This window comes from Ammospiza caudacuta, chromosome 16 (assembly GCF_027887145.1).
Source record: "Ammospiza caudacuta isolate bAmmCau1 chromosome 16, bAmmCau1.pri, whole genome shotgun sequence".
Lineage (NCBI taxonomy): Eukaryota > Metazoa > Chordata > Aves > Passeriformes > Passerellidae > Ammospiza > Ammospiza caudacuta.
The window spans coordinates 3,797,702-3,816,597 of record NC_080608.1 but is presented as its reverse complement, the minus strand read 5'-3'; the positions used below and the strand labels follow the sequence as shown (position 1 = coordinate 3,816,597).

At 58.3% G+C, this 18,896-nt stretch overlaps 3 protein-coding genes across 3 annotated transcripts; 1 reads left to right on the top strand and 2 right to left on the bottom strand.

Annotated features, from left to right (window-relative positions):
* Window positions 1-762: 762 nt before the first annotated feature.
* On the bottom strand, window positions 763-9,307 carry IK (IK cytokine). The gene is made up of 20 exons (XM_058815185.1): window positions 9,225-9,307; window positions 8,577-8,643; window positions 8,284-8,376; window positions 7,815-7,874; window positions 6,972-7,139; window positions 6,775-6,889; window positions 6,512-6,582; window positions 6,356-6,402; window positions 5,968-6,131; window positions 5,753-5,861; window positions 5,300-5,339; window positions 4,732-4,945; window positions 4,413-4,431; window positions 3,864-3,941; window positions 3,539-3,620; window positions 2,992-3,049; window positions 2,531-2,619; window positions 1,718-1,826; window positions 1,132-1,166; window positions 763-990 (listed from the first exon to the last, which is right to left on the bottom strand). The coding sequence occupies exons 1-20, from the start codon at window positions 9,238-9,240 to the stop codon at window positions 963-965; spliced, it is 1,662 nt and encodes a 553-aa protein (XP_058671168.1). The 5' UTR covers window positions 9,241-9,307; the 3' UTR covers window positions 763-962.
* Window positions 9,308-9,436: 129 nt separating this feature from the next.
* Window positions 9,437-11,415, top strand: NDUFA2 (NADH:ubiquinone oxidoreductase subunit A2). The gene is made up of 3 exons (XM_058815387.1): window positions 9,437-9,563; window positions 9,670-9,776; window positions 11,226-11,415. The coding sequence occupies exons 1-3, from the start codon at window positions 9,460-9,462 to the stop codon at window positions 11,315-11,317; spliced, it is 303 nt and encodes a 100-aa protein (XP_058671370.1). The 5' UTR covers window positions 9,437-9,459; the 3' UTR covers window positions 11,318-11,415.
* Window positions 11,388-18,505, bottom strand: TMCO6 (transmembrane and coiled-coil domains 6). Its single transcript, XM_058815588.1, has 12 exons — window positions 18,427-18,505; window positions 17,313-17,437; window positions 16,998-17,107; window positions 16,724-16,907; window positions 15,818-15,922; window positions 15,198-15,283; window positions 14,563-14,679; window positions 13,799-13,910; window positions 13,551-13,716; window positions 13,375-13,469; window positions 12,456-12,623; window positions 11,388-11,841 (listed from the first exon to the last, which is right to left on the bottom strand). The coding sequence occupies exons 1-12, from the start codon at window positions 18,503-18,505 to the stop codon at window positions 11,683-11,685; spliced, it is 1,506 nt and encodes a 501-aa protein (XP_058671571.1). The 3' UTR covers window positions 11,388-11,682.
* Window positions 18,506-18,896: the final 391 nt, after the last annotated feature.

Sequence of the window (18,896 nt, the reverse complement as noted above, 5' to 3'; positions counted from 1 at the left end):
GCCTCGGGGCTCCACCGCCTCGGGGCTCCACCGCCTCGGGGCTCCACCGCCTCGGGGCTCCACCGCCTCGGGGCTCTGGCTCCTTGGGGCTCCAGGATCTCGGCGCTCCGGCGCCTCGGGGCTCCGGCTTACCGGCGCCCCCGGCCCCATTTCACCAGGTCCCTCCCCGCCCGCCTCACGTGTTCCTGTTCTTTAGCGCTTCACCATTGGGAGCTCCACAGGCTCCTTAATTCGCACAATCATCTCCTCTCTCTGACCCCAGGGGAGGGGGCGGCCCGGGACCAGGTGCCACTTCGGCCCCTTGCAGGGTCTGGGGCTGTAGGGCCCCCCCTAGAGATCCCAGCCCAGCCAGGGACCACCAGCAGCGCCCCTGCCCGAGAGGCCATCCCAGCTCCCTGCTGGCCCTGCCCTGAGGGAACGAGCTTTGCCTGGTGCTAGCCCCATCCTACCCTTTGCCAGCGCTTAGAGCAGCTTGCACATCCCTCTGCTCAGGGTCCCATTTCTTCCTCCCACCCTGAGGCACATAATGCTCAGCTGGGCTTATTGCCCTCAAATTTGTTAGTTTTATCCAGGGATGCTGCCCCAGCCCAAAAGGCTCCCACAATAAATACACTGAGCAACGGTTTGCCCTGTCGGCCCCAACAGTGCCTGGTAAGTAGAAGAGTCCTGACACCACTGCTGCTCCAAAGGAGGCCAGAATGTGGAGGCCCTCCTCCCCTCCTACGCCCCTTCTCTCTGCACACACAAACAGATGCTCACACACAAATTTAATGAGGTTTTATTAAGGCTACAACATTTACACAGCACAGGCTCTACAGCAAAGAACAGAGGGAGGGAAGAGCCCCCAGCCCTGAGCAGAGAGTGGAGGTGTGTGGAGCAAGGACAGCACACCAGCAGGCTCTAGGAAGGCAGCTCCCAGTGGACCAGGATTCCAGGAGAGGGAGGAAGAAAGGCAGGAGAAATCAGTACTTGGGACGTTTCACCTCAACCCTGGAACAGAGAGAGGGGCAGGAGAGTGGTGAGGATGCAGGGCAGGCAGCTCCACCCCCTCCACATCCAGAGCTCAGCACTGACATCCACACTTTCATATCACAGAAGGTGGGGGGGGGCCCAGCAGGGACCTCTACTTACCCATCAGCCTCCAACTTCTTCCTTTTCTCGATGATCTGCAGAGACAGCACAAAGTCCTGTCACCCTCAGGGGATCTGGCTGCTCACAGCTAGCAGAGGGGCTGGAGGGTGCCAGATACACCTGGGGAGAGCTGCAGCCAGGCCAGAGTGAGCTGAGCTGAGCTACAGCTGGAGAAGCTTGGCCTGTTTGTCCTTTGCTCCTTTCTGGCCACCACAGACCATTTGTTCTCACCTTCCCCAGAGTGTCCCATACTGCTCACCCTGCCAGGACAACCCCCAGCTCTGCCAGCTGGCAAACAGGGAGCCACAAAGCATGTCCTGTCCCCTACAATCTCCTATGCATGGCTCCAAACTAATGGTTTTGGGCACATCCATCATCAGAGCAGAAAGCCCCAGCCTGTGGCTGCTCCCAGGACAGGGCTCCCAAACAGAGCTCCAGCCACCTCTGCAATACTGAAACCTCAAATATTTGGCTGATGTTCTTTCAAGGAGCAGCTGGCAGAGAGCCAGCCCTGGTGCTCACACAGCCACTGGCCATGGCAGGGCAGCAAGGCCAGGGCAGGGTGGCAGCCAGGCCGGGCACTCACCGCGCTGATCTTCTTCCACTGGCGGTCCAGCTCCGCCTTGTCGTTGGTCTCCTTGAAGCGGCGCGTCTTGCGCCCCTCAGACATCTTGATGCCGTACTGGAACGCTGCCCTGGAGAGGGAGCAGGACGTGGCTCAGCACTCGCAGGGGATGCACAGCCTGCCACAGGAAGGGACAGTCTCCCCAGCCACAAGCACGTGCTCCAGAGCTGGCCTGAGCCCCCAAAGCAGCGCCTGGGTCAGAGTCTGCCACAGACACATTTTATGAAAAATCATTTCCTTAGGATTTTTCCTCCTGAGAAGCTTAGAGGCCTCAGGAACAAAATGTAAACAATGGTTATCTGCTGCTGTGGAAGGCAACAGGTGCATCTGTGATTGGTCTCATGTAGTTGTTTCTAATTAATGGCCAATCACAGTCAGCTGGCTCAGTTCTCTGTTCGAAACACGAGCTTTTGTTCTCATTTCATTCCTTTTCTATTCCTAACTAGCCTTCTGATGAAATCCTTTCTTCTATTCTTTTAGTATAGTTTTAATATAATATATATCATAAAATAATGAATCAAGCCTTCTGAAACATGGGAGTCAATATTCTCATCTCTTCCCTCATCCTAAGACCCCTGCGAGCACCATCACATGAGTCCTCAAGAGTGACACTAAAAGCAAACACAAACCACCAGGCCCAGGACCCACAGCTCCTCCTCAGGTTCTCACAAGGGAGCCCCCAGCTTGCTTTAAGCTGCCCCAGCACCCAGGCTTGGCCAGCATGGCCATCCCACCCAGAACCCTCGCCTGACCCTTCCTGAGGGCTGCACTCACTTGGGCAGAGCCTCTTTGTTGTTCATGTACTCGCTGTACTCCTCCTGTGTGTCAAAGTCCCAGCGGCCCAGAGGCCCCTTCTTGTTACCCTGCAGGGAGAGAACGACTCAGAGCAGCTCCTCAGTTGCTGGGAGGGCTTCTCACACAGCCCTGCACACCCAGCCACGAGGCTCCATCTCCCACCAGCCCCAGATCAAGGGCCTTGGCTCCAGATCCCCTCCCCAAGAAGTTCCAGACAGATTTTGTGGAAGAGGAAGTCAGAATGAGTAGCATGCCTGTCAATACCTCTGGGTCAAGTGCCAGTGACACCTGTTTGCACCCTGACACAACAAGGAGCAGATCAGCAAACCCCAAAGCTCACTCAGCACCCAGCTCCAGTGCTGCTTCTTTCCCATGGCATCCTCTCAGTTGGCATTGGTGCCAACTTTGCTGGCTGCTCCTCAAGGCTGGTGCCAACATACCTGATCCATTTTGCTGTAGTCCACCTCCTCATCACTGTCCACAGCCATATCATCCATTCTGGGGAGAAAAAAGCAAGGAAAGGGGTCAGAGTGGGTCCATGAGATGGATCAGGACCTTGGAGCAGGTGGGAGTCATGTCTCATGGTCTCAGACCAAACACAGTTCCTGGGCCAGAGGGAAATGGTCCTAGCTGCAAGCCCTGCAGGTGATGCACAGGGCATCCAAGGTTGGAAATGCTTCCAGGATGACTCTGCAGACTGAAAGATCTTCCTCTCCCCCTGAGGGAGGCCACAGCTTCACAACCACATGGATTAACTGGGAATGCAGCAGATTCCCAGCCTCCCCCTGGCTCTGAGGGGCAGCAGGCTCCAGGCACCCACCCACAGCAGAGAGCAGCTAAGAAGAGCCTGAAGCAAAGGCTTGGGATGGTTTTCCCAGACAAGGCCAGGCCTGCTCCCCAACAAGCAGTGGGGCTGATGTTCAAGTCCTTGCTGCCAGAGAACAGCAGCCCCTCAGCACAGCCTGCTCCCACCCCACAGCTCCTTACGTGGCAGGGTAGCACTCAGCATAGCTGTTGGACATGCCAAAGAAGTCTCCCAGCTGCTTCTTGTCTTCTGGCTTCTTCAAAGTGGCAGCAGTTAAGGAAAGCACCACAAGAGCTGAGCCTTAGAGCTGCAGGCTGGGCACAGCCAGCTGAAAACCCCCTCCTGCCCCAACACAACCAAACTGGGGGGTGCAGAGCTTTTGTTTGGTGTGAGAGAAGCATTTCCCTGATACCAAGTGAGGCAGGACAGCCCCCCAGATGTGCTTGTGCCTGCAAGGGCTGCCCAGCCCCACAGCCAGGCAGGCTGGCACAGACAGTAAAGGATATGCCTCTGTCCCCTCCCAGCCAGCAGCTCCAGCAAACTTCTCATTGATGGACTTGATGAGCTCCTTGGCTGAGCCAGGTCCTGGGGTAGAGAAAGCAGCAGGTTACATCTGAGGGGAGAACAGCTCACTGCAGAACACTGGGGCTGGGCAGACCCCTTTGGGACACAGTAACAGGCAGGATAAGCTGCCTCACATTAGGTACAAGAGGAGCAAACCAGTTTGGCACTGATGGGATGGGCTGATCCCAGGAGACCTGGAATCTTTACAAGAGTTTGTGTTGGAAGGGATCTTGAAGCCCATCTTGTTCCAACTCCCTGCCATGGTCAGGGACACCTTCCACTATCCCAGGGTGCTCCAAGCCCTGTCCAACCTGGCCTTTAACACTTGCAGGGATGGAGCAGCCACAGCTTCTCTGGGCAACCTCTGCCAGGGCCGGCCCACCCTCACAGGGAAGAATTCCTTCTAATATCTAATCTACATCTCTCCTCTTTTAGCTTAAATCCATTCCCCCTTGTCCCACCCCTCTCAGGTACCCACCACACTTGACTCACCTTTGTCGATGTCCGTGGGCTGCAAAGAAGAGGGAGAGACAGTGTCAATGACACAGAGCTGAAGCACAAACCCAGCAGGCTGGTGCCAGGGCTGCTCACTTGCTGAGGGACAGGACAAGCACCCAGCAAGCTCTGGGGACAGGCAGAGCTCAGCAGGAGCTGGCACTGGCACGTGCAGGGGCACAACCAGAGATACCCAAACCCCACAGTCCTCATGAAGGACTGTCCCAGCTGAGATCTGCCCTTTGTGGGAAATCTCAGGCGGGACAGCCCCACAAAGGGCAGATCTCAGGTGGGACAGTCCTTCATGAGCACTCACCTCATCGTCAGCCTTGGGCTTCTCAAAGTAGCTGTGCCTCTTCTTCTCCTCCTCGCGCTCCCGGTCCCGCTCCCTGTCCCTCTCCCGGTCCCGCTCTCGCTCCCGATCTCGCTCCCGGTCCCGGTCCCGCTCTCTCTCCCGGTACCGCTCCCGTTCCTTGTCCCGGGGCATCTTGGCAGTGGAGGGCACATAATCCCCAATGTCCTCAAAGATGCTACAAGTGGAAAAGAGCCTGGAGTTACATGTGCTGCAGGAAGAGGCCATAACCTCCTCCTTGTCACCTGGAGCACACAGGACCAGCACCAAGAGCTAAGGACACCAGATATGGAAATGGTTTCCACCTCTGCTACCTTCTGCTGCAGGACCTGAGTTGTGTGGTCCAGGGCAACAGTGAGCCCTCACCTGCCTCAAGCCTGAAATCCAAACCAGAGTTTGCCTCCAGCCTTGTCCTATAAACTTCAGGTCCAGCAGCTCCAAATTCAGCCCTCTCTAAATGTGGTGGGCCAAAAAGCCATTCCCTAAGGGACAGAGCTGTGACCCCACAGCCAGAGAGCAGGGAGGCACTTACTTCATATCAGCTTCAGGAGGCTTCTTCTCATCCAGCTTCCCTGCAAGGACACAACAGCAGTGAGAGGCACATCATCCACTCTGCCCCCCTGTGCTGCCCCTCTGTCCCTGTCGGTTCCAAGCTGCAGGAGTGGCAAGCCTGGAGGACGTCACATCATACCCAGCCCCCCCAGGATGCCATTGTGTCCCTCCCCAGGAGGGGGCATTTCCCCAAGGAACTGGGCCTTCATCAGGAAGAGCAGAGCACCACGAGGTACCCTCCCTCACAGCTCTCATTTCCCAGCAGCCTGTCCAGTGTGCTCCGGCCTTCAGGACTCAGCACTCAGGAAATCACTGTTCTCCAAGCCCACTGTCTTATGGCACAGGGGAATACCACAAACCAAAACACATCCCATTCCCTTGGGATATGCTCCAAGCACTAAAATCCTATTACTTGGTTCCTTTCACCTCCTACCTTTGTCCTTCTTCTTGAGCTTCTTGTTGCGGGTGCCTTGCCTGAGATAGGAGAGGATCTGCGTGAGCTTGCTGATGACGATGTCGTTGGTGGTCAGCGTGGTCTGGGCCTGAAAGGGAAATCCACAAGGAAGCATCCTGGGAACCCCTCCCAGAACAACCTGCTGTGGCCAGCTCAGAGCAGTGAGGGGGAGCAGGAGCAGGCCAGCTGGGTACCTCCATGGTGGGGCAGTCAGCCTTGCTGCGGATCAGCGTGGTGGGGATGTCGGTGTCGGCGTACTCATCGTCCAGATCCACCACGTAGGCCATCCTGCCCGGCAGGAACAGCTCGTTCCGCTCGTAGGTCTTGTTCTTGAACAGGATGCGGTAAATGTTGCGGCCTGGCCAGAAGGAAAAGTGTGGGAAAGCAGAGGATAAGCCCACAGTGAACCATCTTTAGTTTATCAGCAATATGAGATCACATCCTAAGTACACACTTCCTTCAGTTCTCAAATTCAGGCATATCCCCCTCCAATGGTTTCCATTCCTACATCCACCTTCCAGGATTTCTCCCACATTCACAGCACAGACAAGGTGGGGAACAGCCACATCAACGCAGTCTTACCCAGCCGGGTCTTAAATTCAATTTTGTTCTCAGGGTCTTCATCTTTCCTAAACGGAAACAGAAACCAGAAGTATTAGAGCCAAGTGAATGGCTCCTCTGCATCCTCCTCTCTGGCAAGCAGCTGCACTCAGGAATGCCAAATACTCAATCACTCACTTAGTTTCTTTCTGGGGCTTCTCCATCATTTCCTCCTCTTCCTTCTCCTTGCTGGCAATCTCAGCTCGTACCTGGATGCAGAGTAAATCCACACATTACAGCCCAACCCATGCCACTGCTGCCCATCTGTGAGCCCCAACAGATCTCCAGCCCTGCAATAATCCTCCCCAGGAAGGGAAATCCACGCTGCCAGGACCAACACACAGCCTGTGTGTCTGAGAGAGAGGACAGGCCAAGAGCAGCACTGTGGTATCTGCACTCACCTTCTGCAACAGGGCAAAGTCCAGACCCTTCACCAAGTGAGTGTGCTCCATGTCACCACCCAAGAACTTGGACTCTTGGATCAACTGTCTCCTCTTCTCTGCAGCAGATTTATCCCTGTGCAATGAGAGCAGAGGCAGGTGAGGGCCAGCCCCCCAGCCCAGGCTGGCCAGTCCAGCCCCCAGCACAGCCCACGTACGCCTCGGCCGTGGGCCCCACAGCCCTGTAGTTGGCCGTGGTGCTGATCAGCTCTGTCTCCTCGTAGTCCTTGTTCACTCCATCCCTCCTCTCCTTGGCTCGGTCCCGGTACTTCTCGGCCAGCTCCCTCTCGCGCTCGATCTCCTGCTGCCGCAGCTTGGCATAGTAACTGTGGGTGGGACACAGCTCGGGGTTAACAGTGACCTGCTCATGGTTTTGGAGTCAGCTTGGGGTTAACAGTGACCTGCTCGTGTCTTTGGGGTCAGCTCAGGGTTAACAGTGACCTGCTCGTGTCTTTGGGGTCAGCTTGGGGTTAACAGTGACCTGCTCGGGTTTTTGGGGTCAGCTCAGGGTTAACAGTGACCCGCTCATGGTTTTGGGGTCACCTAACAGCCCCTGAGGCCTCTCACACACCCACTCTGCTCCCAATCCCTTCCCAGAAATGCACTACAGCACCATGGGACACAACAGGCCTGGAGCAAACTGCTGAACTGAGGAGCTCCATCCTCCCTTCCCAAGGGAAGGGCTCCAGTGCAGTCCTGCTGTGCAGACATGTCCCAAAGCACACAGGGATCACTGCAAGGTCCCACCACTGCCCTGCTCTCCCAGACACCCACAGGGCCTCTCCTGCTTCTTCTGCAGGTGAAGCTTCAGCCCCATCCTACTGCTGCCCTCCCACAGCTGTTCCCACAAGCAGTGACAGTTCCTCAGCCTGAGCTCTTCTCCAAAGCTCTTGAATAATCCACTCGAGGCCATCTTTGGGAGCACAAGAGATGAGAACTGCTTCCACTAGCAGGACATGATGTATAATGACAAGTCCTGCTGCATCTCTTTCCCCACTTACCTTTTCTTCTTCCTCCTGCGAGCAGCTGGATCTTCATCCTCATTGTACTCCCGGGGCATCCTGGAAAAGGGTGAAAAAACACATGTACAGTCTGAGAGCCATGTGGGTGACAGGTGAACAGAACAGTCCCTCACACACAGCAGAGCACTGAGGTGCTCAGAGATGGAACAGAACAGGCTCTCGCCCTTAATTTCCCCCTAATTCTACACTGTCAACAGGGACAGGAAAATACTGATTTTCACTGAACCAAATCTGCCTCCTGCACACAGCGTCTTAACAGCCACAAAGCCTCACTCTTCTTTACAGCAGCCCTGACCCACCTGCTTCCCCTCTTCCCACACTCACTGGTAAAAGCCCCTGTAGATATTTCCCTGCAGAGTACAGAGGAGAGGGCCAGCTGGGCCCAGAGCCCCAGAGGGAAAGGGGGCACGGATTGTCCCATGGAGCTGTGAAACAGAGCCCTACTCACTCATGGTGGCGAGATTTGGAGGGTGGCGCAGATGTTGGCGCAGCCCGCGGGGTCATGAGAAGCTTCCTGAAGTCTTCATTGGTCAGCTTGGATCTGCAAGGCAGGGAAGGAACAGCAACCATCACTCCCACAGAGCTCTGGAGGAGGAGCAGGTCCAGTGTGACCGAGAAGGGCACCAGGTACCCGTGGAGGGAGCCCAAAGGCTGCAGTGCGCCAGTGACTTCCATGGGAATCAGCCTGGGGTCCCTCAGCGCTGCTCCAGCCCCAGCCCAGGGCCCCAGGGCTGTACTCACTGGTGGAAGGAGTGCGAGTCGTCCACATCGTGGCCCTCGGGGGCCAGGGGGTTGGAGAACGGCTCATCTGGGGGACAGGAGAGAGAGAGAGAGCTCAGGCACTGCTTGCACAGCTTCACATCCTCCCAGGAGCCACAGAGGGAGCAGTGTCCGCCTGTGGCTCCGAGCTGGATCCCAGCCCGAGCTCACCCGGGCCGGCCTGCGCAGGACACTGCCACTGCCAGACCCCAAGCCCGGCGGCTCTGCGCCTTCTAGGGGGTGTCCCGTCCCCTGCACCCTGGGACTGTCCCCGCATCCTCTCCAGCGCCCCAAACACCCACGGCCCCACTCCCGGGGCGCGCCCGGTGCCAATCCCCGCGCGGAGGCCCAGCCCCGCCGCACCCCGCCTGGCTCCTCACCCTGAGCTGCCCAAGGCTCCCATGGGGTCCCTGCCCGGCCCCGCGGGCTGTGGCCGCAGCCCGTCCCCCTCAGAGCCGCCCCTCGCACCGGCCCGGCGAGCCCGGGGGCACCCTGGGCCTACACCGCCCCCCACGGGGCCGCTGCCGCCCGCCCCGCCACAAGCGCCGCGACAGCTCCGCGCAGGCCAAATGCCACGGCCCCCAGGCATGTGCCCCACGGCCCGGGAGTGCCCCCTGTCCCCGAACTCACTGTCGCGGTCCGGCATCGCTGCGCTCCCAGCTCCGCTGTGCGACCCTTCCGCTCTGCGCGGCCCTCCCAGCGCACCCCGCGGCCGCCGCTCCCATTGGTGGGTGTGATCACAGCGAGCGCGCCCATTGGCGGGTGCTATCACGGCCGGCGCTCCCATTGGTGGAAGGGCCACAGCGGGCGCTGCGATTGGCGGAGGCGCCGCAGTCCCACCCCCGCTGTTGTCCGGGCAGGGAAGATGGCGGCGGTCTCTGTGAAGAGCATCGGGGGCAGGCTGGGCCTGGCGCTGAGGGAGCTCCGCATCCACCTGTGCCAGCGCTCCCCCAGCAGCCGCGGCGTCAGGTCAGCGCGGGGATGGGCCGGGCGGGGGCCGGGGGTGCTCCTCCAGGGGAGCGAGCCACCCCCGGGCTGAGCCAGAGGGACCCGCCGCTCCTCCTTCCCTCCGCAGGGAATTCATCGAGCAGCACTACGTGACCCTGAAGAAGGCGAATCCCGATTTCCCCATCCTGATCCGCGAGTGCTCCGGTATCCAGCCCAAGCTGTGGGCGCGGTACGGTGAGTAGGGGGTACCCGTCGGGAAACAGCACGGAATTATCCGGGCATGGTTGGGGTTGGACAGGGAGCTCTGGGAAGGATCGGGGAGGTACGTGGGGAAAGGACAGGCACGGGAGGACGGGGATGGGACAATCACAGAGTGATTGGGTTAGAAGCGATTTTAAAGCTTCTCCATGGGCACCTCCTGCCATGGGCAAGGACACCTTCCACCGACCCGGCTGCTGCCAGCCCTGTCCGGCCTGGGCACTGCGGGGCGGGGGCATCCACAGCCGCTCCGGGCATCCACAGCCGCTCCGGGCATCCACAGCCGCTCCGTGCCAGCCCTGCCACCCTCAGGCAGGCAGTGCCGCTGCAGCACGGCAGCGCAGGGGTTACAGAGGGAGGGTGGTGGGGAGGCAGCAGCTGCCCTCAGCACAGGCTCTGGGGTCATTGCAGGGAATTGACCCGGGGGAAGCACAGCAGGGAGGGCTCAGTGCTCAGCAGGGCCTTCCCAGCCTCTGGGTCTGGCTCATCTCCTACCCTCACCCCAGTCACTACATGTCACAGACATCTTTTATGGAAAATCCTTTCCTTAGGATTTTTTTCTCCTGAGAAGCTGAGAGGCCTCAGGAACAAAATGTAAACAATGGTTATCTGCTGCTGTGGAATGCAACAGGTGCATCTGTGGTTGTTTCTAATTAATGGCCAATCACAGTCAGCTGGCTCAGACTCTCTGAGACACAAGCCTTTGTTATCATTTCATGCCTTTTCTATTCTTAGCTAGCCTTCTGATTAAATCCTTTCTTTTAGTATAGTTTTAATATAATAAATATCATAAAATAATAAATCAAGCCTTCTGAAACATGGAGTCAGATCCTCATCTCTTCCCTCATCCTCAGATCCCTGTGAACACTGTCACTACACAAACGTGTGGCTGTTCCTCCTTTATTTTCACTGCCTTTTCAGTGAAACAGCAAGAAGAAAGCAGAAAAGCCCCTTTGGAAATGATTTGTTTTCCTCAAAGGTCATCCAGGCTGGAAAAACTAATTTAGGACCTGTTGAAAAGATGCAGTGACTCTTTGAGCACAGAGCAGGGGAGTCTCGTGTGTCTGGGTGGGACTGGCAGGGAAATTGAGCCCGGGGTCAGCCCAGGTTGGGGCAGCTGTAGGAACAGTTTTCAGGCTGCTTTCCTGAGGGGAACACCTTGCTGGGATGAGGCTGAAGGGCACAGGGTTGCTCTTGGATGTGTCTCTGCCCAGGCAGAGCTAACAAAAGGAGACTGGGAAAGGTGTTGAGCTGCTCTGAGTTCTTTCCAAGGGAAAGGAGGAGAATAGGAAATTGGAAATGTTAACTTGGGCACATGGAGGAACACTGGGATGTGGTGATGGGAGCCTGGGCTGTGACATCAGTGCCTTGCAGCAGGAAAGGACCCCACACCTGCCCCCTCTCACCCTGACTGTTTTCCCACAGAGTTTGGGAAAGAGAAGAGCATCCCACTGAGCAACCTGAGCGTGGATGAAGTGGCCAAGGCCCTGGAGAGCGTTGTGAAAAGCCATGCATGACAACAGACAGAAGTACACACCTGCTGGATACCTGACTGATTATCTTTAATGTCAAAGATGTATCTTTAATTTATCAGTTCATAAACACAATGTGCTTACCTTGAGCTTGGTGGTGGCTCAGAGCCCAAGGAATGGCTGAGGCAGCCATTCAGCCCTCCCTGGCACAGGAGAGTCTGCCTGGGCTGCAGCTCAGCTCTGCCCCTGCTCCAGGCTCTGGGGGCACTGGGTGGTGACAAGGACCAGCCCCCCATGCAGCCAGCACTGGGCACATCCGAGCCCTGAGCAGCCCTTGGGAAGCTGGGCACTGGGGTGAGGAGTTTATTCCTCCCCTGGCAGTTCAGGAGAGGGAAGGGAGAGGGTGAGGCCTAGGAGGAGGCAGCCAGTGTGGCCTGGCAGGCACTGGGGGCTCCTGGGGGCTGCCTGACCATGTCCAGCAGTGCCTGTGCCCGCTCCTGCAGCTCTGGAGTGCCCTGGTGCTGCTCCAGGGCCCGGTGCCCACCTTGCCTGGTGAACTCAGCAGCAGCCTGTGTGAGAGGAGAGGGTGAGAGCTGGATGGATGCTGCAGCTGATCATGTCTGCCCAAGCCACCACATCCCAGGGAACAGGGCTGAAGGAATTCCCCAGAGCTGCATTCCCAATCCAGGTAAACCTCACCATGCTGGTGCTTGGCTGGGAAGGACTTTAAAGTCCCTCTCATTCCCACCCCCTGCCATGGCAGGGAGACCTTCCACCAGGTGCTCCAGGCCTCCTCCAGCCTGGCCTTGGACATCCAGGGATGGGGCAGCCACAGCTGCTCTGGGCACCCTGTGCCAGGGCCTGCCCACCTCACAGAATTCATTCCTGTGAGCTGCAGCAAGCAGAGCAACCTCAGCAGGAGCAAAAGAAAACTTGGGGTAGAAACAACCTGTCCCAACACCAGTCCTTGCCAATAAGAAAGGAACTCTGCAGGAACAAGGGCTTCCACCCACCCTGTGGACCACAGTGTCCCTTTGGGCAGGGGCCTGGCTGCTGGGGGGTGGAGGGTGGTGTGGCAGTCACTGTGACTCAGATTATGACAATTATCCCCCTCCACAACAACAACAACCCCCACAGTAATGATTCCCCATCCCCTCTACAATCCTGCCCCCTGAGCTCTCACCTCTGGGCAGTGCAGGAAGAGGAGGTGCAGCAGCTCCAGGCACTGCCCCACAGCCTCAGGGTCGGGCAGTGTGAGCAGGGGCAGGAGCTGGGCCAGGAGGGGCTGCCGGAGTAGCTGCTGGCACTGGAACTGTCCCTTCTCTGCCACGTTGCACAGCACAGTCAGGACCTGTGGGAGGGACAGGAGGGAGCAGTGAATGCTCCATGGGCACATTCCTGACAGGCTTGGGAGGGCTCCCAACCACTGCCCATGCCATGGAGCTGTGCAATGGTTTGGGTTAGAAGGGACCTTAAAGCTCACCCAGCCCAACCCTGCCATGGCCAGGAACACCTTCCACTATCCCAGGCTGCTCCAAGCCCCATCCCCTCTCTGGGCAGCCTGTGCCAGGGCCTCACCATCTAACAGGAAAGAGTTCTTCCCAATATTCCATCTAACCTTGCCCTCTCAGGGTGAAACCATTCCCTGTTGTTTTGTCACTGGTGCCCTTGCCCAAAGTCCCTCTCCGCCTTTTTTCTTGTCCTCCCAGGTGCTTGCCCACAGCCAAGTGCCCACCAAACCACTGGATTTGGGAAGCCTTCTCCACGTTCATCCCTGTGCCAGGCAGGCCCAGCCTTGCCACCCACTCCTGGCAGAGCCCCAATCTCCTAAAGCTTTGGGGCATTCCAAAGCAAAGGCAGGAGCCTTCCCAGGCCTGCTCTGAGGTGGGCCCAAGCTAACACCTCCCTTGGGACCACCCTTATGCTGGGACAAGGCACACACAGCTGGGGTGGCTCCAGGGGAGGTGGCTGGTGGCTGCCACCACAGGACACCTATTGCCAAGCTGTCACTGCTGCCCCATCCACCCCCAACTCCAGCACTGCCAGTGTGGGATTCATGTTCCTGAAACTCCAGTGCCCCCAATGCCTGGGGCAGGGTTTACCAGCACTGTGCCCATCTGGGAACACGTCAGGAGCTGCAGCAGGGCTGGCAGCAGGTCCAGGGAGAGCAGAGCAGAGCAGCAGGAGGGATCATCCGCTGGGTGGGCACAGAAGGAACAGGTGAACAAAACCAGGGCAACGCCAGCTGTGCCCAGCTGCGCCAGCAGCTGACACTGACCTGTGAGGTTGTTGAGCAGCCACAGGCACTCGTGGATGAGGAAGGGGTGCTGCTGCAGGAAGCACTGCAGGATGAGGAACAGGGCGATGAGCAGCCGTGTGTCCGGGCCCTGGCTGGCTGGCTGTGCCAGCAGGTTACTGAGACACCGCAGCACGGGGCACACCAGCTGTGACACAGGGACAGGGCTGTGGCTGAGCAGTGTCCCCACAGGCAGCCTGAGACCAGCCAGTCACCTGCCCACCTCTCACCAGCTCCAGGCCCTCGGGAGCCTCCGGGGGGATTTGGGCAGCCAGGTCGAGCAGCAGCGAAGTGAGCGCAGGCACGGCCCCCAGGGCCAGCAGCAGCTCGTTGTCCTTGTGCCTGCACAGGGAGGGACAGGGCAGTGCCTTTGGAGCTTGGAGAGGGGAAACTGCCACATCCCCTCACCAAACAGGGCCTGGGAATGCAGAGTGCTCTCCTGAACCACCACAGGGCTTGTTTCATGTTGGAGCAGTGACTTGTTTCACATTGGAATAGCAGGTTTTTTCCTGAGTTTATGGGGAAATTTAAAAGCCCATGAAGAACAGATTCACTGGAATTGTCTGTGTGGGTCTGGGAACAACAGCCCTGACCCTTGAATATCCACTCATTCCCTGGCTCCAGTGGCAGGCAGGGATTGCTGGCACAGCCTACATGGGGGGCCCTGGGCCAGCCCCACAAGTGTGAGGATTCAGGGACCTCACCTTGGGAAGGATGGGGGACAACTCCAGGCATGGGGAAGCAATGTGGGGGCATTTCAGAGGACTAGAAACAGCCTCCTCAGGTTCATCCCCCTTTACCACTCTGTAAAAGAGCTCAGTGATCCTGCAAATAGCACATGTTCTCACACAGGAGAGCTGGGACACACAGGCTGGCTGGGGAATTCTTTCCCAAGGGAAAAGGGGAGGCAATCCAGATCCCCTCACAGGACCATGAGCCTTCATGCCTCTGGCTGCCCCCAGGGAACTCAAAATGAGGAGAAAACTGCATTTACCTACAAATGATGTAGTGGAGACACCAGGCAAACTCCACAGCTGCTCCCATGGCAGCCTTGAGGCCGGAGCAGACCAACTGGAGCATGTGCTGGGGCAGAGCTGAGTCCAGGACCAGCCTGGGGACAGAGAGCACAGTTACTGAAGGCACAGGCAGGACACCAACAGGGAGACACAGACCCTGAGCAGGGAGCTGCTGTACCCATCCTGGGGGCACAGGGTGCAAACACACACCTGGAAGGGACCCTGAGCCAAGGGCTGCAGCTTTGAGCCCTCCCTGTCCATGGCAGGGCCTGGGGACACTCAGGACACTCTGACCGGGGTCACATTTTTGGCACTGGGGGCTGTCAAGTTGATCTTTTCCCTTGCAAGAGGAACAGAGCCAGAATTCCCTGCAAGCCTTCCCTGCTCCATGCTGGCCTTTATGAAATACCAGAGCTGTCTGCTCAGATGAGGCTGAGGGAAAGGAGCCAAGCTCTGCTCCCTGATCTGCATCAAAACCTGCACAGTTCTGGCAGGATGGTGCCCTGAACTATGAATGTCACTGGGATGGGGAAGGCCTCGTGTCCCCAGCACACAAATACCACTGGAGGCCCCAGGGCCCGTCCTGGTGCAGGGTTCAGAGGCTCAGACTCACGGAATGATCTCTGTGGGTGCTTCCTTGGCTTGGAGGAGCTGTGAGAGGACATAGCCCACACCTTCCAGCACTGCCTCGTGAGGGGACTGCAACAGAGAGAAGAGAGCTGATCCCTCCTGGCAGAGCTGAATCCCCCTGGCAGAGCCAGGGCCCCAGGGTGCCAGCCAAATGCAGCTCAGTGGCACAGCCCCACTGTGCTTGGAGAAGAGGGGACACACAGGGGACCAGGAGGGACACAGGAACCTGTGGCCACACCAGAGCTGAGCTGTTCCCCTCCCCACATTCACTGGGCTTGGCCCAAATGCAGCAGAAGTTCTGCTTTGAGCATTTGGACCTGCAAAGCACAGCCCTGCTGGACCCAGGCCAGGCAGAGGGGACAGCTGTGCTACAGACTGTCCCAGGCAGCCACTGGAGCTCCAGCTCTTCAGCTGGAGAAGAGCACAAAGTGCTGAGCTGAGCCCTGAGAATGAGCACAGGGAGCCCACAAGTGACCCTCAGGTTCATGGGAACAGCTCCCTGGAGTTTCCCCACAGCTGGAAGGAGGGCTGGTGACTCAGGGCCGTCAGCCAGAAAAGCCTCTCCAGGGCACAGCAGAAATGTGGCTGAGCTGTTTCACCCACCTGGATGCAGGATGCCAGCACTGGAATAATGCCCTGAGGCAGCAGCTGCTTCCTCACAGCCTCACTTTCTACCACGAGGTTCCCCAGTGTGTACAAACACAGCTCCTGCAAGGACACAGCAGAGCAGGAGGTGACCCTGGGCAGCCAGCACAGCCCCAGGCCCCACACAGTTTGTTCTTCTCCTGTCTGGCTGAAGCTGGGATCTGATCACTCCCACTGTGAAGGTTTTTCAGGGTGACATTTCCCTGAGCCCCCTCTGGCTCTCCTGGAGCCTGCCTGTGTGCTGCACTCAAATGGGATCAGCAGTGGGGTCACTCCCCACCTCCCTCCTCAGCTCTGAGCCTGTCTGCTTCCCCATGGAGCAGCTGGAAACACCTGGCCATCCCAGAGCTACTGCAGCTGTTTGCTCCTTCCCAGATCAAGCTGCAGTGTGGAACCACAGCCACTCTATCTACTCTTATCCTTTCTTTCTTTTCCTTATATATTTTCTTAAGTGACATCTTTGTACTTTTATATTGTGCCATTTCTACAGATAACAACCAAAATGATTCCTTTCTATTGCATATTGTTCTAAAATAAATCTACCATAGATATAGATATATATATACATATACACACACACACACACATATATATATATGTACATAAACATGGGTCACTCAGTGTGGTTCCACTCTACTCCAACCCAAGGGATCTGTGACTAACAAGAACTCAGTTACCCCAGCTCAGGGCAGGCTGTAACACCTGGGCACTGGGAACAATCCTGCTCCAGGGGCAAGGCTGTGATGCCAAAAGATTTTTGCTTCCAGAGGGCCCCTCCTGAGCAGCTCCCACGTGAGCCACGTGTGACCAGCAGAGATCAACACCCAGCACCCCAAAGGGTTCCCAGGTGGGAATGGATCTCACCGTGAGCTCCAGGCTGTGTCCTGACAGGTAGGTGAGCAGGTAGGAGGTGACAGGCAGGCAGGCCTCGGCCACAGCAGGGACACTGGAGTGGGACAGCTCGTGCAGACAGCGGGCAGCCTCCAGCTGCAGCTCAGCCAGGCTGCTGGTGAAGAGCCCGGTGAGCGTTCGGATGCTGCCGTCCAACCTGGGGACCAAAGGCTGCTGTCACCTCCCAGCTCAGCCACGGGGCCCTGGGGACAAGGCCCTGGTAAGAGGCACAGCAGGCCTGGCTGACCTGACAAACTTCTGCTGAGTGTCCTCGTTCTGCAGAGCCCAGCGGAGGCGGCCGAGCCATCGCCTCCTGTCCTCCGAACCCCTCTGCACACCCCTGAGCAGCTCCAGAACCTGCCCAGGGAATTCAGAGGTGGCTGAGCTGCCAGCACTGCCAGCACTAAGACTGCACCCCATTAATCCTTGAGGCAAAGGAGACTTAAATGTGCCTGGCAGTGACCCAGAACCATTCCCAAACCCGGCCCTGCCTCCTTCACATGCTGAGTCTGGGGAAGACCCCCAGGACCCCCACTGCCATGGAGAACGTCAGGTTCTTCACCTCATCCTCTGAGAGCGGGTCTGGCACGATGTCTGCTCCATCCTGTGTCCCCTCCTGGGCGGCGCTGTCCTCCCGCAGGAGCCGCTTGCTGACCAGCTGCTGCTGCCGCCGGGCCCTGCGCAGAGCTGCAGGGCAGGGCACAGTCACAGCTGCCCGGCACGGCCACACCTGCCCGGGCAGGACGCTCCTCCAGCCCCCCCTAGGGCATCACCCCTCCCTTATTCCAGGGAGGAACTCCCTGTGCAAGCCTGGAAGGGATGCACGGGCAGGGCTGTGCGTGGAGTAGGGCTGAGGGTTGGGCACACAAAGTGTGAAACCACTGCTGGGATAAGGGGACAGGTGGAGGGACATGAGGCTGGATTTCACACAGGATCAGAAAATCATTAAAGATGGAAAATACGTACAGGATCATCAACTCCAGCCTTCAACTGAACACCACCACGGCCACTAAGCCATGCCCCAAGTGCCCCATCTACTTCTTTGGAAAACACCTCCAGAAAAGGTGACTCCACCTGTTCCAATGCCTGACCACCTTCTGATGAAGAAATTTTCCTTAATATCCAACCTAAACCTCCCCTGAGGTCGTTCCTCTCCTCCTGTCCCTATTCCCTGGGAGCAGGACCGACCCCCCCGGCTGTCCCCATCTGTCAGGAGCTGTGCAGAGCCACAAGGTCCCCCCTGAGCCTCCTCTGCTCCAGGCTAAGACCTTGGAAAACCCAAACAGTGGGGGGATGTGGAAAAAATCATGGCAGAAACGGGGGATTCATGGCAGGAACGAGGAATTCACGGCAGGAACGGGGGATTCACGGCACGAACGGGGGATTCACGGCAGGAACGGGGAATTCACGGCAGGAACGGGGAATTCACGGCAGGAACGGGGGATTCACGGCACGAACGGGGGATTCACGGCACGAACGGGGGATTCACGGCAGGAACCCCAAGGGTTAAAGCCCGAAGCTGTCAAACGCTTCCCCAGGCGGGCAGCGGCGCCGCTCACCCCGCGCATCCCGCGGGGCAGGACGGGGATGGGGATGGCAAGGGCTGATCTGGGGGGTCCCTCCCACCCATGGGGACCCCGCACACCCCCGGCTGTGCTCGCAGTGCCCGGCCGGACCTGCCTCTCGCTCCCGCCGCCGCACCCGCAGCTCCTCCGCGCTGCGCCCGCCGCGCCGGGCCCGCCGCCGGGCCCACATGGCGGAGCCGGGGGAGGAGAAAAAGGAGGAGGAGGAGGAAAAGGCCGAGGAAAAGGCCGTCCTGGGCGGTCCCGGGGCGGGGAAAACAGGATCCCGGCCCCTTTTCGTATCCGGAGCGTCCAGCCCGCTCCGAGTTTGGGCGGCTGTGCCCCGCAGGGATGGGATGCGGTGGGATGGGCGCTGGTTGTGCTGAGGGCAAGAAAAGCTCCCAAAGGTTCGCCAGAAATGCAGAACAAGGCGGGTCCCTGCCCAGGGACCGAGGGCAGAGCAGGTCCCCAGCGAGTGTTTGGGGAATTTGCGGCTGAGGGCAGAAATTGAGGTGCCAGCCCGGGCAGAGCTGGGGGCTCGTCAGAAGGGGCCGGGAGGAAAGCTCAGAGGGCGGCTGGGGCTG

Coding starts and splice junctions, on each gene's coding strand:
- IK (XM_058815185.1), bottom strand. Junction 6,890..6,971: donor GTGGGGCCCACGGCCGAGGC/GTACGTGGGCTG, acceptor CTCATTGCACAG/GGATAAATCTGCTGCAGAGA. Junction 1,827..2,530: donor AACAAAGAGGCTCTGCCCAA/GTGAGTGCAGCC, acceptor CTCCCTCTCCAG/GGCAGCGTTCCAGTACGGCA.
- NDUFA2 (XM_058815387.1), top strand. CDS start 9,460: ATGGCGGCGGTCTCTGTGAAGAGCATCGGGGGCAGGCTGGGCCTGGCG. Junction 9,564..9,669: donor CCCAGCAGCCGCGGCGTCAG/GTCAGCGCGGGG, acceptor TTCCCTCCGCAG/GGAATTCATCGAGCAGCACT. Junction 9,777..11,225: donor CAAGCTGTGGGCGCGGTACG/GTGAGTAGGGGG, acceptor GTTTTCCCACAG/AGTTTGGGAAAGAGAAGAGC.
- TMCO6 (XM_058815588.1), bottom strand. CDS start 18,505: ATGTGGGCCCGGCGGCGGGCCCGGCGCGGCGGGCGCAGCGCGGAGGAG. Junction 16,908..16,997: donor ACTCAGCAGAAGTTTGTCAG/GTCAGCCAGGCC, acceptor TTTGGTCCCCAG/GTTGGACGGCAGCATCCGAA. Junction 13,717..13,798: donor CTCCCGAGGGCCTGGAGCTG/GTGAGAGGTGGG, acceptor CCTGTGTCACAG/CTGGTGTGCCCCGTGCTGCG.